The 21,551-nt window shown below is 47.7% G+C and overlaps 2 protein-coding genes across 7 annotated transcripts in view; both read right to left on the bottom strand.

Moving 5' to 3' along the window:
• Positions 1-2,612: 2,612 nt before the first annotated feature.
• On the bottom strand, positions 2,613-10,684 carry CYP26C1 (cytochrome P450 family 26 subfamily C member 1). Its single transcript, XM_017876760.1, has 6 exons — positions 10,481-10,684; positions 9,720-9,944; positions 8,956-9,231; positions 7,454-7,609; positions 5,140-5,469; positions 2,613-3,158 (listed from the first exon to the last, which is right to left on the bottom strand). Exons 1-6 carry the CDS (start codon positions 10,682-10,684, stop codon positions 2,781-2,783), a joined length of 1,569 nt encoding a protein of 522 aa, XP_017732249.1. The 3' UTR covers positions 2,613-2,780.
• A 1,876-nt stretch (positions 10,685-12,560) lies between these two features.
• EXOC6 (exocyst complex component 6) overlaps positions 12,561-21,551 on the bottom strand; it is a 227,528-nt gene continuing 218,537 nt past the window's right edge. For 4 of the 6 annotated variants that reach the window (XM_017876757.1, XM_017876756.1, XM_017876759.1 and 1 more), the window contains exons 22-23: positions 15,026-15,138; positions 12,570-13,832 (exon numbers count right to left, since the gene is read on the bottom strand). In XM_017876757.1, the coding sequence (XP_017732246.1) occupies positions 13,700-13,832; positions 15,026-15,138 (246 nt within the window). In that variant the 3' untranslated portion in view covers positions 12,570-13,699. Of the gene's footprint in view, positions 13,833-15,025; positions 15,139-21,551 lie in introns of all 6 variants that reach the window. The other 2 variants (XM_017876754.1, XM_017876755.1) reach the window with 1 other exon arrangement.

The following is a 21,551-nucleotide window of genomic DNA, read 5'->3' as shown; positions in this document are numbered from 1 at the left end:
TTTGCTGGTAGGGAGGGGTGAGGGTGCAGGGACTAGACTGGAGTCACAACAAAACAGTCCACCTCCAGTTTTCTCCTTCCAGCCCCCCTTCTCATTTCTGAACATGCGTTCCTGTCTCAGGGTTCTATACCTGCTGTTCCCTCTGCATGCCGCACCCCTCCCTCAGGCCTGGCTGGTTCCTTCCAAAGTCAAATGTCACCTCCTCCAAGGTTCCCCCACCCATCCAGCCTAATTTAGCCCCAGACACTCTCTATCACAGGCCTGTTTTATTTCCATGACAGCGCTTATCACCGCTGGACATATTCTTACCCTTTTGTTTGCTAGTTTATTTCTTGTCTGCCTCCCTCCAGAGCATATCAAGTGCAGGAGGGAAGGAACCTCCTCTGCTCCTTCCCCAGAGAATCTGCAGCTACTAAAACAGGAGCTCAGATATCCCTTGAAATTACTGAGCATGATGTACCCATGGAAAATTAAAATTGGAGCCACCCCTACAGAGGCTTATAGTTATTCCAGACCCCAATGCAGGTCAACCAGGCCTTCTTGGAACCAGCTCAACCGACCTTGCTTCTGAGGGTGCCCACCCCATTCTTCTCTCCTCTCTCTAAATCACAACCAACCCTAAAGCCTGCATCCTTCTCCTCCTCACCCAAACCCATGCTTCTCAGGCCAGCCTGTCCTCTGCATTTGCAAGAGCACTCTTAAAGCAGGCTCACATCCTGCCATCTTTGCTGCCCCTGGCGTCTGCCGGGCTCAGGGCCTGGCGCCAGGCCCTTGACTGGCAATGGGTGATGAATTGCCCTGTGTGGGGGTTATGGCATCAGCCCAGGTCGGAAGGGCCCGCTGCACTCTGGAGCTACCAACCCTGTAAGTGCCTGCTGTGTCCCCCTTCCTTCTGGCCCTGGGATCCACCTTAAGCATGAGGTCAGGAGGGCACTGGCTTTCTTCTGGTTCACTAAGGGGTCAGCTCAGGCCTGGGCAGCTACTTCCCTGGCTCACCTCTTATGTCCAGCTGCCCCAGCCTGTTGGAAGCTGGGTGGCAGATTAAAGTGGGCTGTTGGAATGATGACATGGATGCTTTTGGCTTTGATTTAAACACTGGTTGGAACCTCTGTACTGGAACGGTTGAGAGAGTCCTCAAGTCAAGCTAGGGCTTATCACGAAAAGGAGGCCAAACGGTTCAGCCCTACCTGATGGCCACAGGAACAGAGGTTGGGGCAGAAGAGTGAAGGGATAGGGGTGGAAGAGAGCACTGGCTGGGGAGTCCAGGAGCCTACTACTGGGCTTCTCAGGTGAGTCATTCACCTCAATTGCTCCTCAATTTCTCCTCTGTGATAGAGAGGATGGTGAAGCCGTAAAACCAGAAGTCCCTGAAATGGCAGGGAGGGGTGAGGGCGCACGGACTAAACTGGAGTCACTGGAAAGGAGTGACTCCAGGGCGTGGTGGGTCACACCTGTAACGCCAGCACTTTGGGAAGGCAAGGCAGATGGATCACTTAAGCCCAAGAGTTTGAGATCAGCCTGGGTGACATGGTGAAACCCCATCTCTACTAAAAATAGAAAAAATTTGCTAGGCATTGTGGCACGTGCCTGTGGTCCCAGCTACTCGGGAGGCTGAGATGGGAGGATGGCTTGAGCACAAGAGGCAGAGGTGGCAGTGAGCCGGTTGTGCCACTACACTCCAGCCTGAGCCACAGAGGAAGACCCTGTCTCAAAAAAATAAAAATAAAAATAAGGTCCCTGAAACCTGGAGACAATTCACAGCCCAGATTCCGGGGTTATACTCAGAGAGAAGTCAGGGCAGCCCAGGTCCCAGGCTGCCCAGCTCCCAGCCCCTCTCTGGGTATACTCTGGAGTGGGTCCTTCCCTGGCCTCCTGAACCCTGCACCCTAGTGCCTTTCCCCCAGGGAGTAGCTGCCCAGCTAAGCCCTAGCCTCCTCACTCAACCGCTCCCAAGACACTTAATTTCGTGGCCTTCCTATTTTTGGTACAAATATCTCAAGCCTCTCTAATTATGTCTCAACCTCCCATGAAAATAATCCAGCATTGGAGACGTGTTGGTGTGCCTATTCTCCTCTGTATACATGAAGAGTAAATGCGTTCTTAAAGTAGGAATTTTTCCTTTTAAGAAGTGGCCAGCAGAATCCGGTGACCTTGAGCCCTTTCGAGCCCTGGAAGTGCCCACAGTTCCGAGTTTCCGCCGAGACTGGCAGAGTGGCCAAGGCGGACAAGGCCAGAGGCCAGCTGCCAGAGGGCCTTCCGTCGGGCGTCCTCTGTGTGTTTTTCTATGGCCCAAAGCCAGGCCAGGGTTGCGCCCACGGCGTCCCCGCTTCCTTACAAGGGTTGCAGGTCCCACCGCGCGCGTGGGGTCTCTGCAAGATTCCCGAGTTGCAATATCCCCACTCCCCTGTCACCCCTACCCCGCCTTCCCCCATTCATGCACCCTCCCTGGATTGGCTCGGGAAGGGGAATCCAAGCAGCAACTCGTGAGGATCTATCTATTTCCTCTATTCCTGCTTGGCCCACGACATTTTCCTTCCTCTGGGCGCGGAGCGCAGAAGGCAACTTCCCATGGGCTTAGATGCTTCTCTGGCGCTGCAGCAGTGGCTCGCGCTCCTCCTCCCTCGAGTCCGGCACACATCCGCGTTTGGCGAACATTTGTTGAACGATTGTTGAACGAGTGAACTAGTGGGCGCGCTACGCTACAACGGGGAGCCGCAGATGGGTGGCGCTGCGTGCGCGCCACAGCCACCGGCCAAAACGTGTCCTACAGCGCAAGCATGTCAGAGGCATAGCCCATCCCCCGCAACCAAAGGCGCGAGGGGGTGGAAAAAGAGCCGCAGCCCGTCCACTGGATGCACGATGGGCACCGTCTGCATGGCGGGGAAGGCGGGTGTGGCCAGCTCCCAGCGCGCGGTGCGCACCAGCTCCACAGCTAGCAGCTGGAGCACGGCTTGCGCCAGCTCCTGGCCGAGGCAGCTGCGCGCACCGCCGCCGAACGGGATGTAATGGAAACGGCTGGAGGCGCCCCGCGAATCTTCGCGCGCTGCGCCGAAGCGCTCTGGGTCGAAGCCTTCGGGAGGGCTGCGGTACACCGCAGCCGTCTCGTGCGTGTCCCGGATGCTATACATCACGCTCCAGCCCTTGGGGATCTGGTAGCCCTGCAGAGAGGCGAGGAGACCAGCCTGACCACGAGGCACCTGGAAACGGGGTGCCCTGAACTTACCCTCCACCCTGGTGCTTTCATCAGGCTTCCAAAAACCGGGAGGAACCTGCGATTAATCCGGAAACAAGGAGAAAGCTCTGTGTTCCAATCTCAACTCCTTCACTGGTGAAATGTATGACCTTGGGCTAGATGCGCTGCCTCTCTGAGCTTCAGTTTCCTCATTGAAAAAAATGAGGGGAAAAATGCCCACTTTGTTGGTGAGGATTCAAATTAAGGACTTGGCACATATGAGTATTCAGTAAATGGTAACTATTAGTTATGTTCCTGTTTGGTTTTGTCTTTTTTTCTTCTGACCTTAGATCAGAAGACCTAAATTCCAGTGCTACATCTACCAGCTGCTAGAGTGGAAGAAATGCACATGACAATTCCTCGAGGTCAGTTCCATGGTGGAGCTCTCCTTTGCACTGAACTGAAAACTTTCCATCCTTCCCATCCATCAGCTGGACAATAATGTTCAGATTTGGTACCACACTTTAAGAAGGCGCACATGAGAATCAAATTGGCCGTCCCTAAAATGCTCAAAGGCAGCTTTCATGTTCCCTCTGCCCACCCCTAGCATTTTCAACCATTTATTTGGCTTTTTGATACGTCTTTCAACCCCTTGACTACACTGCTGCCCTCATATCAAGTTCCAGGGTGAATAAAAGTTTCTAACTGGGGAACAGAACATCTTGGAATCATCCCAGGAGCTCTCTCTCCTCTCTAGACATCAGTGTTCTCATCTGTGAACTGGAAGGTGGCTAAGACCCTTTCCTGTCCTCTGCTCACCTCCCGGATTCTGTGCTTCCCTAAGGTCTTGTAGGGCACTCCAGCGCCTGCAGAATGAAGCTTGCGTTCCAAGACTGATCCCACATCCAAGACACTTCTCAACATCCACCTTTGTCTGAATCTGCTCTCTCTGTAATGGGCTCTCCCATCCTAAACTTTCACTGCTCCAGTTCAGACTCCAGCTCTCAAAATGTGTTGCTGTCGGATCACTCTTTTCACACCACAAGTGGGCTGAGGCTGTCAGGCCCGGCCCCTTCCTCTCCAAGTGGAGCTCCTCCAGGGTAGAGTCCCAGTCCCTTTGATGCCTCCTGAACCCTGGCACGCAATGTGCCACAAATGTTCACTGTGGAATGCCCATCTTTGCCTGGAGCCAACCAGTCACCAAGCATGGTGCTCAGGGGACTGCAGTGACAGCCTTTCAGGCAAACACCCGCAGTTTGGCACAGCCAGAGCACCACTGCCTGAGGCCACCACCATACCCCCACAGCCCAGCCCCACCTAGATGGAGCGTCAGAGCTGGAAAGGACCAAGACAGCTTCCTTGCAGAGAGTAAACTGAGGCCCAGAGTGAAGAGGGAACTGCCCAAGGTCATACGGAGATGGAGTCAGTTCTAGACCTTAACCTTGCTCAGCCCAAACCAGCCTGATCAGAGATGAAGCGTCTACCCGGTATTTTAATTCCTCCCTCCCCTGGAATCTGGCCCCAGCCAAAGCCCTGGACGGGGGGCAATGAGGGATTCCTTGCTCTTGTGAGGGAGACAAAGGGGTGGAGTACAGGACATACTGAGGGGTTCTCTTTGTTCTCCATCCACACTCACTGGCTGGGAGAGGGTGCTGCACGGATAAAAGAGTGTTTTTATTCTAAAACTCAGCTCTCATTGAGCTGACCGTTCCGGACCGCTGCCAAAAGCTGAAGGGTATGAGATCCCTAACCTTGCCGGCTCGCCAGGCTATGCGTCCCTCAGTCGGGGATCCGGGGACGTGGAACAAGGCTCAGCCCATTTTACAGGACCGAAGGCTGAGGCTCTGAGAGCAAAAGAGGAGACAGCGCCGTCCGAGTCCCTCCGCCCTCCTCCCACCTGGGCGCCGCAGCAGGCGGCAGGAGGCAGGAGGCAGGAGGCTGGCCATGGGCCGGTGCGGCGCACTTACATCGAGCTCGAAGGTGCGCAGCGCTGTGCGGTAGCCCCCAGACACCGGCGGCAGGAGGCGCAGCACCTCCTTGACCACGCAGTCGACGTAGCGCAGACGGCCCAGCGCCGCGAGGCTGAGGTCGGGCTCGCAGCCGCAGCTGGGCGGGGGCCCCACGCCGCCCCCCGCGGCCCCAGGCGCGCAGCCGCACGCGCGTCCCAGCCCCTGCGCCACCAACTCCTCCCGAATCTTAGCGATGGCGGCCGGGTGCTGCAGAAGCAGCAGGACGAGCGAGGTGCTGGCACTGGCCGTGGTGAAGAAGGCGGCGAAGAGGAGCTCCACAGCTGACTCCTGCAAGACAGCCCCGGGCGGCACTGAGTCTCCGGCGGTGGAGTCGCCCGGGGCGCTGACTCGACTGCCCCGTAGAGATGAAAAAGCACCCAAATTTACTATTGCGCAAAGCCAGGGGGCAGGGAAGTGCTATTATCGCCGCGACTGCGTGCACCGTTTTGAAGTCGATTAAATCCCAAGTCCGCCACTTGGGAAAGTCACCTACAGCAACAGGTAAAATTAGGATCTATCCACGCACCTTGTGATGGTTCCCAGAGAGAATGCGGGAACTTACTCTGTGCACTCTTCTTAGTGCTTTAAGCATATTCATTCATTCGGTTCTCACCTCCCCTCTGTGAGGCACAATTGCTGCTCTTGTTTTATGGAGTTGAAAACGGAGGCTCCAGAGAAGTGCTCAATGTCCCTATAGCTAGCACTCCCGGCAGGCGGGCTTAGGAGTCCAGAGCTCTTAACCACCTGGTGGTGCCGCCGCCAACCCCAGCGGAACAGCCTGACAATGGCTGCAGTGCAACAAAGGCACCTGCAGCGCAACAAAGTCACCTGCAGCAGCAGTGCCAGCCTCGTACCAATGTCGGCATCATGGTTTCATCCTCTCCCTACCGGAATGGTCCCAGGGAGTTACTAAAAGTCTTCCTGGTCTGCTCTGCCCAGGAAGGGCACGCGAGGGGCCTGGTGGCTTCATCCTGCAGGCTCCAATGCCCTGCCTCTGTCCTCTCAGGTCCCAGTGTCTTCCTTGCTGGAAGCACCCACCCTTTGTTTTATACACTGATTCCTGCTATCACAGGATAAACGTGTTCCTTCCCTTCCTGAACCTGGAGGACATGGGCTGTGTTTCGCTCACCACTGTATTCCCAGTCCCAGTGTGGAGCCCGGCACTGAATAGGTACATCATAATATTTGTGGAATGAATGACCTGGTTGCTCACTAACCTGCCCTGCCCCAGACAAGAGGGTAACTGGGATGGAGACTCTAGAGCCCCAGCATCCTCCCTGCCTGGCCCCTGATGTCCAGCCCAGAATTGAAGATTCCTGGCTAGTGAGTCCCTTCCTGAGAACCTGGAGGGTGCTGTCACTCCTCCCTAGTCCTGTCTACTCCTTTCTACTCCACTCCCCTTAGCCCTGAACAGTCCCTGTCCACCTGGCTCCCCCAGGACTCATGAGCCCATTGCTCATGTTCTTATTAGTTCCATTCTCAGAAAAGAAGCTAAAGCTGAGGCCCACCTTTCAGGGATGTCTGGTAGAAAGTGGGAAACTGAGGCCCAGAGAAAGGATGGGTGGGAGTTGCTTATGGAAGATTGAGGTCTCCCTATTTCTAACTTCCCCTCCCCCCAAGGTCTCCACTCCTTTTTGGGTGCTCAAGCAAGTCCTGGGCCATTCCAAAGCTTCCTACCTCCCCTCCACTTTGTGTGTGATATGTGTACAAGGGGAGGGGTCCTAATTCTCCAGGAGATCCACAGCAACAAGACAGACAGATAGAGGTGCCAGGTGCCAAGGTAGCTCATAGAAGGCGAGAGGTGATTTTGGAAGGAAGAAGGGAACTTTGAGGATGTGGAGTTTGATCCTGAGCCCCTTAGAGTTTGTAGAAAAAATGAATAATGAGGGCTTTGTAGGCAGGGGGACAGCAGAGGCAAAGGCATGGAGTGGCAGAGAAGGGCAGTGGGGGAAGGAATGGAGAGACAGCCGTTTGGGGCCAGAAACCTGCAAAGATGGGCCTAGCATTCTTGCCTTCAATTCTCCTACTGACCAGGGTGGTAGCTGGCTGAAGGCTCACCACTGTATTCCCAGTCCCAGTGTGGAGCCTGGCACAGCTAGTGACTGTGGCTGAGTCATTACTGGAACCCAGGTCTCCTCTTGCCCCTCATCTTGAGGACTGCCTGTGCCTCAAAGTGGGACTACACAGGATGTGGCTCTGGGGATGCAGCATTGGTGTAGGGACCTGCTGGGAATGCAAAAGAGGGGAGAAGGAGCGGCCTCTCAGCACCCACCTTCAGCTCCTGCATGGAGGGCTCATGGCCCAGTTCTCTTGTACTGTGAATGATCAGCTCCAGGGCATCACCCGGCTCTGCAGCCTTGTCCTCAAGAAGCTTCTCAGAAATGGCCCCCTCCAGGTGCTGATGCAGCTGGTCCCTTGCCCGGATGCCCTGAGAAGAAAGATGGGGCAAGAAGGCTAAGGGGGCCAGGCCTGGCCACTTACCCAGAAAACCTTCTCAGCACTGGCTCTGCCAACATCTTTGTGTTAACAGCTCCCCAGCTTAGCTCCTGGCCTGGCATATGGCTGGGCTCAGTAAATGGTCAGGGATATGTCCACTGTCCACAAACGCCATTCTGTCTTGATTATCACAAGCCTCCTCTAAGCCACAGCAGAGTTACTGTCATCCTGAGGAGAGGATGCTGAGGTTCAGAGAGGTCAAGCAATTGCCCAGAGTCACACAGCTGTCCATGTCCATGCCTGGCACAGAGCCCAGTGCGGCTAGGGTCAGCCCATTGCCCTTTCTCTGCACTAGGCTCAGGCTGGGGCACCTTGATGCACCCAGCAAAGCTCTGACTTAGAAGATACTATTGGATGTTGTAAGCATTAGCCTCTGTAAGGGCATGGGCAAGAGGGGATGCCTCTCCAGAGTTCAGGGAATAGCCACAGCAAAAGCATCCCCCACCCCCGGAAAGCACTGTAATTCAGCACTTGAGTTCCATAGTCAGAGGAGATGGGGTTCAAGTTTGTGTCTGCCCCTACTAACGGTGTGATCTTGGATAAGTCAATAAAATAAGTTTGGCCAATAAAATGAGAATAATAACACTTTGCAGGCTGCAAGGATTAGATCAGAAAATGTATCCATGGTGATCAGCATATAGCATGATCCTTTACACATATTATTTTTATGCAGGTGACTGAAAACCAGGGAATCAAACAGTGGGAAGTCCCAGAACAGGGGGACCAAAAGGCGGGATGGGGCATCCTAGCTGCTCTCCGGGTCCTGCCCATTGTTCTGAAGTTTGGAGAAGCAGAGGTTCACTGATCCAGAAACCTAGCGGATCCAGGGCTCGTGGAGCTGACGCCCACCCCCTTGAGTCCGGGGCTGGCGCCGGGCTGGGCCAGGGCGCATCTGCAGCCCTCACGCTCTACTCGGTTCCACAGCCATCTGGGCTTCCGAATAAGTGATGGAGGCCGGCCCCAGAGGCGCCGCTGTGGGAAGAGTCGGACCCCAAACTCTGGCGGCTCGCACTTGCTCAGGCTGGAGCATGTAGCGGCAGGGGTCCCACGGAGGGCGTGTGGCCAGCCCCAGGTCACACCAGCGAACCAGCACAGAGGCCAGGCCCAGAGCCCACCGCCACGCCACCGCCACGACGCCTCCCACCCCCGGACCTCGCCGCCGTTCCCCAGCAGAGGTGACGCACGCGCGTGGTGCGCCGTGGGCGTCCTCTCTGGGTCTGGGAGGCCCGTCTGCGCCGCGGAGTCTCAGAAGAAGGTGTGGAGCCCGGGCAGCCGTACCTTGCGCAGGCCACTGAAGGGAACGTCCAGAGGCAGTGAGAAGAGGTTCTCCACGAGATGCTCGAAGGTCCGGGCCAGCGTGGCGCACTGCGCCTCGTCCAGCCGCAACCCCAGCAGGATGCGCGCGGCCATGCGGAAGGTGAGCGCTTTGGCGGCGTCGTAGACTGAGACCGGCCCGCCCGCCGCGCACCAGGAGCGCACCTCATGGCGCAGCGCCCCCTGCAGGCGCGGCACGTAGCGCTCCAGCGCGGCGCGGCTGAACGCGCGCGCCAGGACCTGTGGGAGCGCGCGTGATCAGCGCTGGCGGCGGTCGGGCCTCCTCTGCTTGGCGATTCCGGAGTAGCCAGAAGGCCAGTTCCGGTCCTTTCCCCCTTTTCTAAGAGGCCCAGACCTAAACTTGCTGGCTTTTGCTTTCGCCATTTCCCCCAGTTCTGCTCTGATGCACACAGTCCCTCCCATCCATCCAGGCTCCAGCTGCCATCTCCTCTAAGAAGTCTTCCCTGGCCCCCCCTCTCTAGGTCTGAGTCTCCAGCGCTTCTGCTATCACAGCCACGGAAGATGGGAGATGAAAGAACCTTTTAGCGCAGTCCTAACTCTGTAAACAGAAGCTGAAGATAACGGACCCGTCCAAGGCCACCCGCTGGTTACCAGGGACCTTGGTCAGGTTCACAGTGAATCCAACACCGGGGCCCCGGCTTGGCCCATGGCAGATGCTGGGGACTGCGGATCCGACCTTTCTACTACCCATTGCCGTTTCCACTCACCTTGCGCCGCCGCCGGTGTGGCTCGCCGACCGCACCAAGCAGTGTGTGCGAGCCCAGCAGGATGTGCGCGCTCTGTGGCCACTGGCTGCGCACCAGGCGGTGCTCGCCCAGCAGGATGGTGCGCACGTTCTCCGCGCCGCTCACGCGGATCACTGGCCTGCCCAGCAGGTGCGTCTTGAACACTGTCCCATAGCGCTCTCGGCGGGAACTGTGGAAGCGCGAGCCCTGCGAGTGAGGCGGAGCGTGGAGAGCTGGAACTTCTGGGCCTGGGCCGGGGATCTGACCCAGACCTCCCAGCTGCCTTTTGATCACAACTCTCTGTCTCTGGCTGGCGCGTTTACAAAACAAGATCCCCAGTGGGCCTGGCAACTACACTATGGGAATGTACATGCTCCTGTTCCTATTGGTGAGATGAGGAAACAGACTCAGAATGAAGACGTGAGCGCCCAAGGGCTCACAGCTGAGACAAGCCTCAGGCTCCTTTTCTATGCTTGCAGGACGTGCTCCTTAGACTCCTTCCTAAAACCCCTTCTGTTTACCCCCTGCATTGTGTCGGGGAGTTGCTCTGGGGAGAATTCCAATGACTTGAGGTCCCTTCGAGGGAACAGAGGAGCCAGGCAAAGGCGAGAGTTGTGCGCGCTTCCCGGGGTCGTGGGCGATGGGCAGGGACAAATCCCATGGGCATTGAGACTGAGGAGCGTCCAGTGGGAGCCGGAGGAAGAAGGGGCCGTATTAGCGCTCGGGGTCGAAGGACTGCTCACCTGAACTAACCAGTGCAGCGTTTCGCCGAATAAGGGCCAGCCCATGGAGCCCTTGGGCAGAGGCAGGGTGGAGGCCCGGTCCCGGCTCAGCATCCAGCGGAGGGTCCAGAGGTGCTGGGCCAGGCTGAGCAGCAGGCCCGCGCACAGGATAGCAGTGCCCGCCGCCCCCAGCACTGACAGGCAGCTCAGCCCCCAAAGGAACATGATGAGCCCGCGGGGGCCAGGCCGCTCAGAGCGCAGGGACAGAAGGGGACGCAAGAACCCGGGCGCGAGCAGTGCGCAGTGCTCACCTGTTCCGTCTGCAAAAGGCCTGGGGTTTATAAGCTCTGCCGAGAACTCCGTTCTAAAAACAGGCGGTGAAAGACGGTAGTGACCGTGCGCCCTTAGGGAACGTGCCTTCCTCGAGGCCGGCGCACTCAGAACTTTCTCCCGGCTCCTGGGCCCAAATTGCCAGTCCCTCTCGAAGGTGCCCGCTTCCTCGGGAACGCTTACTCCCCGCTCCGCGGGGCACCTCCCACCTTCCCCCGTGCTCAGCACCCTTTGCATAGAAGCAGCTAAGGAGGGCGAAAGAAGAGCAACTCACCAGTGTTACCAACCTGGTCTGCAGACCCCCGCCCCACCTCTCCGTCCTCCAGTCGTTTAACCCTTCTTGGCCCACCCTGGACACGTTTATATAGATATTGGCTCCCTCCCTACGGACCGATCCCGGTTCACACAACGTGACGTGTCTTTGCATATTTAAAGCGCTCCACGCAGAGTGGTGATTGGAGGCAGTGGGCAGCGGCGCACTCACGGAGGGGCTCTGAGTAGGGAGTGGCAGGCGCTGGGGGGCTTGAGCTGGGCTGGGGGCTCGCTCCGCACGCGTCCTCGGGCGGGGCCTGCGGGTTCGCGCCAGAGCTTCCCGGCTCTTCTAAGCGCTCGGAAAGTGGGCGAACCCAACGCGCAGAACTGACCCGGGCTTGCGCTCCACAGCGCTCCTGGCCCATCCCCGGCTGCTGGCTCTCTCTTCGGTCCCCGCCTTCGAGCTTCTAGGTGCCCTTCTCTCGCCACTCCAAGGTGAAAGAACTGGGCTTTTCTCTCCTTTGCTCCAACTATTTCAGGGAAACTGCAGTCGTCGACGCCTGCATTGGCATCGCAAAAGCCCACGAGGGATAGCGCAGCCGAGATTCTCCGACAGCTCCCCACCTCTCCCGGCTCTCTGATCTACCACATCAGCTATCCTTCCAAAGATGGTAATTCCACTGCTGCCCTAGGCTTCATAAAGACGTCCTAAGCCTCCAGAAGCGGATACCCAAGAGCACCTTTCCGGTCTCAAGGACTGAATTCATCCTTCCCTGCACATCCTTCCCTCCCTCCCCCGAGTTTGCCCGACGACTCTTGTCAATCTACACTGCTGCGTTCTGGGCTTTGTGCTTCCCATTCAAGGGTTCCAAATGCCTCAGGACTCACTCGTCCTTGTCCCTACAGCGCAACCTGGGGTGTGTGTGGAGGGTGCTGGGTGTTTATATTATTGAAAAGAGGAAAGAGGACCGACAGTGGTCTGCTCCAGGTAGTGCAAAGGCGGTATCTCTCTGAATCCTGGGACGTCTCAGCCAAAGCAGGGGAGACACCCTAAGTACACTGGAGGGTTGGGTAAGGTGCAAAGGACAGCCCCATTCCGGTCTTCAAAGAGAGCTAGCTGTTCACCGCTCCTCTCTTCCAGATTTCCCTGTGCCTGAAGAAGTACTATGCTTTTCATGTAGTATTTTAAAAAACATTAAATACTTTGGATTAAGAGATGATCAAGAAAACAAGTGCGCATATATATGTGTGTATATATATGTGTGTGTACGCACATATAGGTGTGTATATATATGCATGGTTACTATAGCTGTACGTTTAGTACCGACTTTCTTTGAACTATATTTGAACTAAGCCAAACTATATATATATATATAGAGAGAGAGAGAGAGAGAGAGAGAGAGAGAGAGAGAGAGAGAGTTTTGGTGCCACTCGCATTCCAATAACTAGGAAATAATATGCCTTTTCTCCAGGAAGCACTTGTTTTAAATCAGTAAGCTCTGAATAGACAAAATAGTAATGCATTTTCAACAACTTGCTCAATATTTTTAATATTTCATCACAAAATCCAGAGATGTACGTATAATTCTTTACACTTATTTTACAGAGTCAGGCATAGTTTCTTACAGGCCTAAATCCTGAAAAGGCAAAGGGAGGATTCAGCATAAATACAACAAAGGTATAATAAAGACTGGATTTATATTGTCATTTGGACCACGGAAACGTACACAAAGGAAAATGTACATTTGTTTTAGGTTTTCCAGAGTTCATTTGGTTTGGCTTGTTTCCACAATGAGGATACAGTACTGAAATCTGCTATTTGAAGAAAGTAACCTGACCCCTGTGGTAACTTCTGTGTGCAGGAACCATCTACCCTCGCACAAACTGCACCTGAAGTGGTTAGCCCCATTTAATTCCTGTCCTCTCTTTTAACTGGAACCAAACCAAACCAAACAAATCCAGAATGGGGTCGGCTACAAGCAATATAGTTAGAAATATTAACCCTGATGAACAGAAACAACACTGCATCTTTAGAAAATCCAAAACCTTTTGTTCATATTCAGAACGATTAAATTAAACCACCCAAGTAGAACAAATAATTCACATTCTTACTGAGTTAAATCAAGTTTGATTTCAAGAAGCTTTAAAGATTTGTCTATTTCCCCTTCAGAATTAGCAGAATTAGAAATTTTGGTCTGCTTAAATCACAATGAGGTGAAAATAAAAGCTAAAAGTCAGAAAATGGTAGTGAAAAACTACCATATCAGACATGATTGAATTCCAAAGCCATATACTGATCAAAAAGCAGATTATCATTCAAGTCTAAATAGAAAAAACTACTTATGAGTAGAGGCATACGTTTTTCAAATGTATTTGTAATCAATTTCATGTACAATATGTGACAATTTATGTTTTACACTTTTGCATTTTCCCCTAAAAGTGAAAAAATTGTCATTTTTTTCCATATATAAAATAGTATTCAATTATTTAAAAATCCATACAAATGACATTTATTACTATTTCTTGTTTAAGCCCTCATGTATCTTCTCTATTGTATTTTTGGATTCTGTAAACAAATTACTATATCATGACCAATACTTGCTCAAGATCAATGTTGAATCATGGATTTGGTGTCACTGAGTGCAAGCGACGTGAGGTCTACGTGTGCTGGGACATACCATTCACCAAACTTCTCAGCTGTTTCACGACTGTCTCTATCAACTTCTGTTTGTCTCGATCATTCTTCCTGAACTGAGCAAATATATTGTTCTTTTTGCTAGTATCCTTCATCCTAGAAACATATGTGAATGAAGCAGCTTAGTAAAAGAAAATTAAAAGCTAAGCTGTCACAAGTAAAATATCTCGGCATGCTCTGAATTATCCCACACTAATCCTATGCTTGAAAAATGTAGTTCAAAGAAAGTAGGTTCTAAATAAACATACAGATATAGTAACCATGCAAAAAAATAGAAGCTTTATTTTACATTCTATATTAAGTGGTATTTTTGCATTAGTATATACATCTAAAATATGCTAGGTTTGCTACTATCATACTATTTTCTAACATAATTCCACAAAGTATGCTAAAATACACACCCTGTATAGACTCAGCTAATCATATTCATAGCAAGATAAGGTGAAAGGAAAATAACATTAGAAAATGTAAAATAGCAATTTTTTGCCTCAGTTGCACTTCATGACATTGTAAAATAAATTTACATTTATTTTAAACACTTCCTCTTGTCCTTTCACATCAAATCACTATAAATATTTTGAAATATAGGAAAATAATAACAATTTTAATTTAAAAGCTGAAAATTTTAATAGTGATACTTTTTTATTTTTATTTTCTTATCCAGCAGCCCCCAGAATCACAGCAGATTCAGAGGGCCTCCCAATAGTGATATTTTAAATGAAATATGATTGAGTAAAGAAAAGTCTGTCACATAATGAGGGGGAAAAGTTAACACCTAAATTTATGTTTAGTTGGACAAAATGCATCAGTAAATCCTATTACCTCAGTTTTTACTGTATTGCTTATTTCAAATCACATATTTCTCTACCTGCAAAGAATCCAAGTCCACAATGCTGAGATTTAGATAACACTGGTGGCAAACATTCCAATTCCTGGTCACATTTGACAAAATACCTTCTTTCCTGAGTTATAGATTTTTTTTTTTTTTAAAGAAAGCTCCAATTGTCACATCCCCAGTAAACATATTTCTAAGGTCAATTAAGCTTGCAATTCTGGATACAAAAGGAAAGATGTTTTGTTCACATCAATATAAACAGCAGTTGCTTATGAAATGACACCAACTCTGAAGGGCAAGAAAGAAAAGCTTATTTTTTGGTCATTAAACTAGAATGAGCTTTTAAGCCCTATCTAGACTTTTCTTTTTTGACAGAAATCTCTAGTTCTTTAGTTTATCACTGAATCAAAAGGTGCTAAAATGTTATACAAAAAAGTTTTCAGAATGTACTCACTTCTCCAAAAGAGTAAGGGCTGTGTTTGGATTCACCCGAAGGTACTTAGAAGCTGGCTGTCCATAATCAGCTAGATAAGTAGACCAATCCCAAACCATAAACAGGTCAAGGAGCTGCGAAAGATGGGGGAAATGTTAAATCAACTTTTGATTATTTACCCAGTTAACATACAAATTATATGCTATCCTTGTTCTACTTTAATATAGCCTGCTTCTTAGATAGAACAGAATAAGGAAATTCATTTTTAAAACTTCATTAACTGTACTTTACAACAAAATAGATCTTTTACTTTGAAATTACTAAAAGTGCCAGGGGTTGTTTTCTAGTAAAATACTTTGTGTTTTCAAATAATTGTAAAATAATGAAAACACTGTTAATATATATTAATCCTTGTACTGATGTATGAAAATTTTACCTTTACGCATTAGTCAGTACCCAGATGTAATTAATAAAGGTTGGCGCTACTAACCTGTATGAAGAATTTTAAAGAACTTAAATTGAATCTCTTTTTCTTAGAGGTAAGTATGTTTACCTTTCAAGGACGCTGTTTGCACCTAAGACTTTTTCCAAAGTAATTTAAACCAAAAGCTCAGATAATCTCAATTAAGTGCATTTAACAACCTCTGCTGGATTTTCTCTGGTGATGGATCCTCTGTAGTATTATGAAATGAGGGCTTCAGGATTCAGCCTGTTAACTCTAGGCTACCATTTTGTATAAACAAACAACAACAAAAAAGAAACCCTCTTGTTTCCCGTGGTGTCTTAAAATTGACTATTTACTTTATAATCTCCAGTTAGAATCATTGTCAAATATGGAAGTAATCTTTTAAAAGCAATGCCATGCCTAAACCAAAGCACCAAACTCTTTATCCAACTTTAAAACCCTAATCCCCTTTAAGCCATTTAAAACCAACTTCCTATCCCCATTTGAATTGTTTCAGAAAGCTAAATGCTTTACTTACTACCTTCCTTTAGTTTTATATTCTTTCTTTTGTTTTAACTCACTTTATAAGTAAGGGGTCTTACTGGTTTTGCTTTCAAATGGAGGAAACATTTGCATTTACTCATGGGATACAAGAGACAACCACTGACTCTGAGAGGGATAAAACTCTGGGGTGATTAAAACCTCATAAAGAAAGGTTACCAGAAACTAGCTTTTCTTGATGAAGGTAAAAAACTTGTTTGACTCTTTCCCTATCCAATTTACAGGTATTAATAGAGATTTTCTTGCCACAGGCAGAAAATTCTATAATGAAAATATTAACTATGAAAAGCCACTCTATTTTCTTTCAGACAAGATACCATTCTAGGCCATACCAAAAGTTGAAACACTAGGATAGAAACTATACTGAGACAATGTTAAAGAATATACCGTCTGAAAAGAAAAGGGAACTTATTTAAAGTTCTGTGTAATTTTAACTGTGTTTGGCCACATTTTTCCCTCCTTTCACAAAGAGGAAAAGTTACTTTCATACACTCAGATGGTAAGAGTGTAAATTAGTATAACTTCTCTGGAATGTGATTCTGCAATGTGTTTAAGAACCTTATTAAAAATGGCCATTCGCTTTGATTCAGCAATCCTGCTTCTTGGAAAGCAACTTTGGGAAACAGAAAAAAAATTTTATGCACAAAGATATTAATCTCAAAAATGCTATTTGTGTTATTAAAAACTGAAAAAAAGCCTGAATCTCAATATTAAGAGACTGGTTAAGTAGTGAGGTATATCTGTATTATGACTATCATGTGGTTATTAAAATTAACATTTATGAAGAATTTTAAATAACATGGGATAATGTTTATGATAAATGTTGCTACTTAAGTTACATAAAACCCATCCAAAAGACTGGAAGAAAATTTGCAAAAATGTTAAGGATGCCTGTTATAAGCTGGGCATGATGATGTGTTCCTGTAGTCCTAGCTACTCTAGAGACTGAGGCGGGAGGATCACTTGAGCCCGGGAGTTAAGAGTCCACCCCGGGCAACATAATGAAACTTCACCTCTAAAATAATAATTTTTAAAAAAGAACGATTGTTATTTATGTGGTGGGATTAAGGTTATCTGTTATTTTCTTTATTTTTGTAATACTCTACAATGAATATGTGTTAATACTATAGTTATAAATAAGGTTTATATGTTTATATATTAAAATAAATTTCAATAATGAACACCCCTCACAGAGTTGTCAACAGAAGCCTCATTTTCAAGGATTCTTCTTTCAGGTGTTGTGTGTATTTGCACAACTGTGCATGTGCAATGCACAGTGTCAGCGGAAAGCAACCTCTTAAGGCTCTTTTCTCTAGGCTGATTTACCCCAAGCGGGAAAGGAGGAGCTGACTTAATGAATGAAAAACCCGCACCAACTCCAACTGTGAATACAGAATTGATTCTTTTACAGCACAAAACCAGACTGTCCTAGATAAAGAAACACTATGCTTACAATGTTCACATATGGTCAGATACTCATATGCAAATCTCTTATGTGCAAATCCCTAGAAATTACAGGAACCACACAATTAAACCTACCTGCCCATATGTAGACAAATCTATATGCTTTCATATTTACATTATTCTTTGTAAAAATATGTATAGAAATACATATTATACACAGTTAATTTACAGATATCTATAGAAATTTGCATGAATTTGGAAATTAATGGTTAAGGTATTAATTGCCAATGCAGATAAAAAGGTCAACAATCTAGATAAAATTCATTTATTTATTCAACATACATTGTCTGCCCACCTATCATGTGCTAGATACTGTGCTAGGTAGCAGAGATACAGTATTGGAACAAAACAAAATATCTTTCCTCAAGGAGCTTACATTGCAAGATAGGAATAAAGCAGTAATCTTTTGATGTTAACATGGACGAAATTATAAAGAAAAGCTATTCACACAGAATCCTGGTAATTTAAACTACAGTAACACATGAGGAAGCTACTATCCTTTAATATAGAATAAGATAGAAGCCATTAACTTATATAGAAGCTGGTGACTGCCTGCTCATTCTGCTCAGTCTATGAATCCAATGGCTGAAGATCCAATGGCTGAGACATTTCAGTGTTTGTGTACCAAAGACCACACATGAACGTGAGCAGAGAGCAAAGATGGAGCCAGCAAGCATGTTGATCTCATATTCTCATTTCTCATTTTCATGTGTATAAGGATTTTTCAAATGCATAGTACTGCTGGAACAAGTAAATAGAAACAAACTTCAAAGCTGGGCAGGCAAGCTCATAAAGTGTGTCTAGCACAGTGTAACCACTCAGTAGATATTTGGGAAATAACTGATTAATTGATGATGCCAGACCATTATTCCAAGTTTCCTTGGGAGCTTTTTTCTTAGGCTACAGGCTACTTTAGCTTATGTTGATAGCTCTCTGAAAAAGGCCAATGTTGGCTTGCAGGCAAACTATGGCAAGTGAATATAGTGAAGTGACATCTCTGTATCTCTCTCAGCTTTTCATTGGGATATTGATAAAGAGGATATACTCCATCATGATACAGCACTGGGTCTAATGTTAAGTGAGTTAAATGATCTTCCTGGAGAAAGCAGCGTTAATATTTCTGAATGGTCTACCAGTCTCCTTCACCCATAACAATTATAAGGTCATTTTTCACTTTTTATAATTCAGTTCTATTGAAGTGAAGGATAAAACATAAAACCGGGACTTTATTCCTGGGTCCCACCTAACATTATGCCAGGCCAGATTTTATGGACTGAACCCATTTCTACAGGTGGCTATCCATGCCTGTTCTGACCAAGATGACCCTAGTCTTTGATTGGGATGACTTTAAAAGAACATGATTGCTCTGGAGTCAGAGTGTGATGGGAAGAAAAGGGGAAACGGGGGTGTTGCCAGGTACAAACACCGATACTTGCCTTTGCTCCACCCCAACAGTCATTGCCTTGTGGACTGCCTCTCATAATTGGTTAAGCTTCACAGGATGCACTACGTTCTTAATACTAAGATCTACATTATGAAAAGTCTCACTTCTCTACTTAAGTTTTGCTTCCTTCAGATGGCAATATGCACAAATAATACGTTCGTTATTAATCACACAAAATCTCTTTCAGTCTTGTAAATAAACAGTAGGACATGGTCTCAACAGGTGAATTTATTAGTTAACACATATACCTGAAGTTCAAAGATGTAGATCAAACATGAACAAAAACAAAAATCTCCCCAGATTACCCAAAAGCAATTTTACAATTACTTATTAAAGGATAAAGTCGGGCACATGATAATGAAAATTGGTATTAAGTTCTATAAATGAGTTTCTTCCAATAGTCAAGTAAAGTAATTCCACCTTAAATCCTTTTGGGAAGTAAGCAAAGTATAGATGATATAAAAATGAAAAAGCAAAATCATGTGCCTGAATTCTACCTCATCATGATTTGTAAGATTATCTGAAATTAGTATCCCAAGTTTTTTTTCACCAAGGATTCAAAAATGCCCTTCATAACTAATCTGATAACATAAAGTGGATGTATGCCAATATTTGTAAGTGAGTTGTACGTTTCACTTCCTCAGCATTCCCTGTGTGTGTCCAGCAAACAAAAAGATCAGCTTAAGGAAAGAAGTGTTACATGGGTGGTCCCATATAGCTCAAAATAGTCGAATCACTTCAGAATCACTGAGGAATTCATTTGTGTCAACCCATTTAGCTTGCTGACAGTTTCCCATCCTACAGACTCATTCTCAATCCATGCCCAAGGAACTTGGGGTCTCAGACCTGTTGAGATCACTTTGTACAAATGACACAATGAATCTAGGCAGACTTAAAACTATTCTATGAAACTCTTGAAGTGACTTTTTGCCTTTTTAAAAGTGAACCCACAGTGCCAGGTCATTTTTTCCTTGAATCTGATTTAGCTTTCTTTGTTTTAGGTCTTTTGGGTTTTGCTTTTGAAGCACCTCAGGGGCAGTGACCCAGGACAGAAGATAAATAAAGTTAAGCCAACCTGAAGAGAAAAGCAACTGGGGATACCAGGTTTGCTTTTGTAAACGTGAACAGTGACCTGGGGCTCAGGGTCAACCTCAGTCCCCCAAGTTCCCTTTTCCAAACACTAAATCCACCTGGGACCTCAGAGTTGCTTTGTGGATTCCAAAAGTAAACCAGGAGATCATTTTTCCTTTGCCACCAAAAAACAAAGCTGAGACCAGGGTTCCTAGAGTGCTCCAGAGATTTACACAACAAAAGTCCTAAACCCTAGTACTGCTTAAAGGAAGAAATACTTGTCCTTCAAACAAATCCTGAGTAATTCGCCACTGGGAATTCAAGAAAAATGGGTCTTACTAAATTAGGTACATTGGAAAGAACTACAAGTCCTTTTCTAAATATATTGTGAGGTCAAATGATGAACTCCATATGATTTTTAAAGCACCTGGATTTTCCCTCCTTTCTAGCCATCTTTAACACCACATTTGGAAAACTCCACATGTAGCACAGAATTTTAAGTAGCAGTCTGAAGGAGCATAAGCAAAAACTACAATACAAAAAAGCAAAACAGTATTGTGCCTTCAGCCACCTAACTTTTTTCCCTTCAGGTGTTAATTGCCTTCATGCTACCTTCTGGAATCTCATGTACCCTCATCCAAGCCTGCCCTCTTCCAATGTCCCATCTGCTAGACTTGCTCTCAGCCAGTCCTTTCACTCCCACCTCTGTGAGGACTAGGAGTGAGTTCTGAGCACTTCATGCTGCAGAAGCTGCTTAAAGGAATTGGTCTCTTCAAGTCACTTCAAGAACATTCTACCTGAACTGTACATGCAAAGGTAGAATGTTCTTATTTTTTTATGCTAAGCTAATGTAGTAGTCCTAGAAAACCTCTAGGTGAGTATGGAATTTGAAAAAAAGAAAAAGAAAAAAGAGGCACACAGTAAAATTTACATAATCGGATTTACACACGTCCATATTTGCTTTATTTTGATTTTATTTTGTCACTACCATGGCTAAAATAGCATATAGATACATACATGTGAATTTATGAGGTTAATTTATTAAAATTAATTTTATCAAATATATAGTTAATAATCAAATGGAGCATATCATGAAACCAATAGTTCACTGTCATACTCAGAAGTAACCATGTTTAACTCCTTATTTATTTATTTGTTTGTTTTTTGTGTTTTCTGCTCTTGTTTTGAGACAGAGTCCTCGCTCTGTCACCCAGACTGGACTGCAGTGGCACAATCTCGGCTCACTGCAACCTCCTCCTCCCGGGTTCAAGCAATTCTTTTTTTTTTTTTTTGAGAAGGAGTCTCGCTCTGTCACCCAGGCTGGAGTGCAGTGGCCAGATCTCAGCTCACTGCAAACTCCGCCTCCCGGGTTCACGCCATTCTCCTGCCTCAGCCTCCCGAGTAGCTGGGACTACAGGCGCCCGCCACCTCGCCCGGCTAGTTTTTTGTATCTTTTAGTAGAGACGGGGTTTCACCGTGTTAGCCAGGATGGTCTCGATCTCCTGACCTCGTGATCCGCCCGCCTCGGCCTCCCAAAGTGCTGGGATTACAGGCTTGAGCCA

The sequence above is a fragment of the Rhinopithecus bieti genome, unplaced genomic scaffold (genome assembly GCF_001698545.2).
Source record: "Rhinopithecus bieti isolate Rb0 unplaced genomic scaffold, ASM169854v2 scaffold_9383, whole genome shotgun sequence".
Taxonomy (NCBI): Eukaryota; Metazoa; Chordata; class Mammalia; order Primates; family Cercopithecidae; genus Rhinopithecus; species Rhinopithecus bieti.
This window is presented reverse-complemented; position numbering and strand designations above follow the sequence as displayed.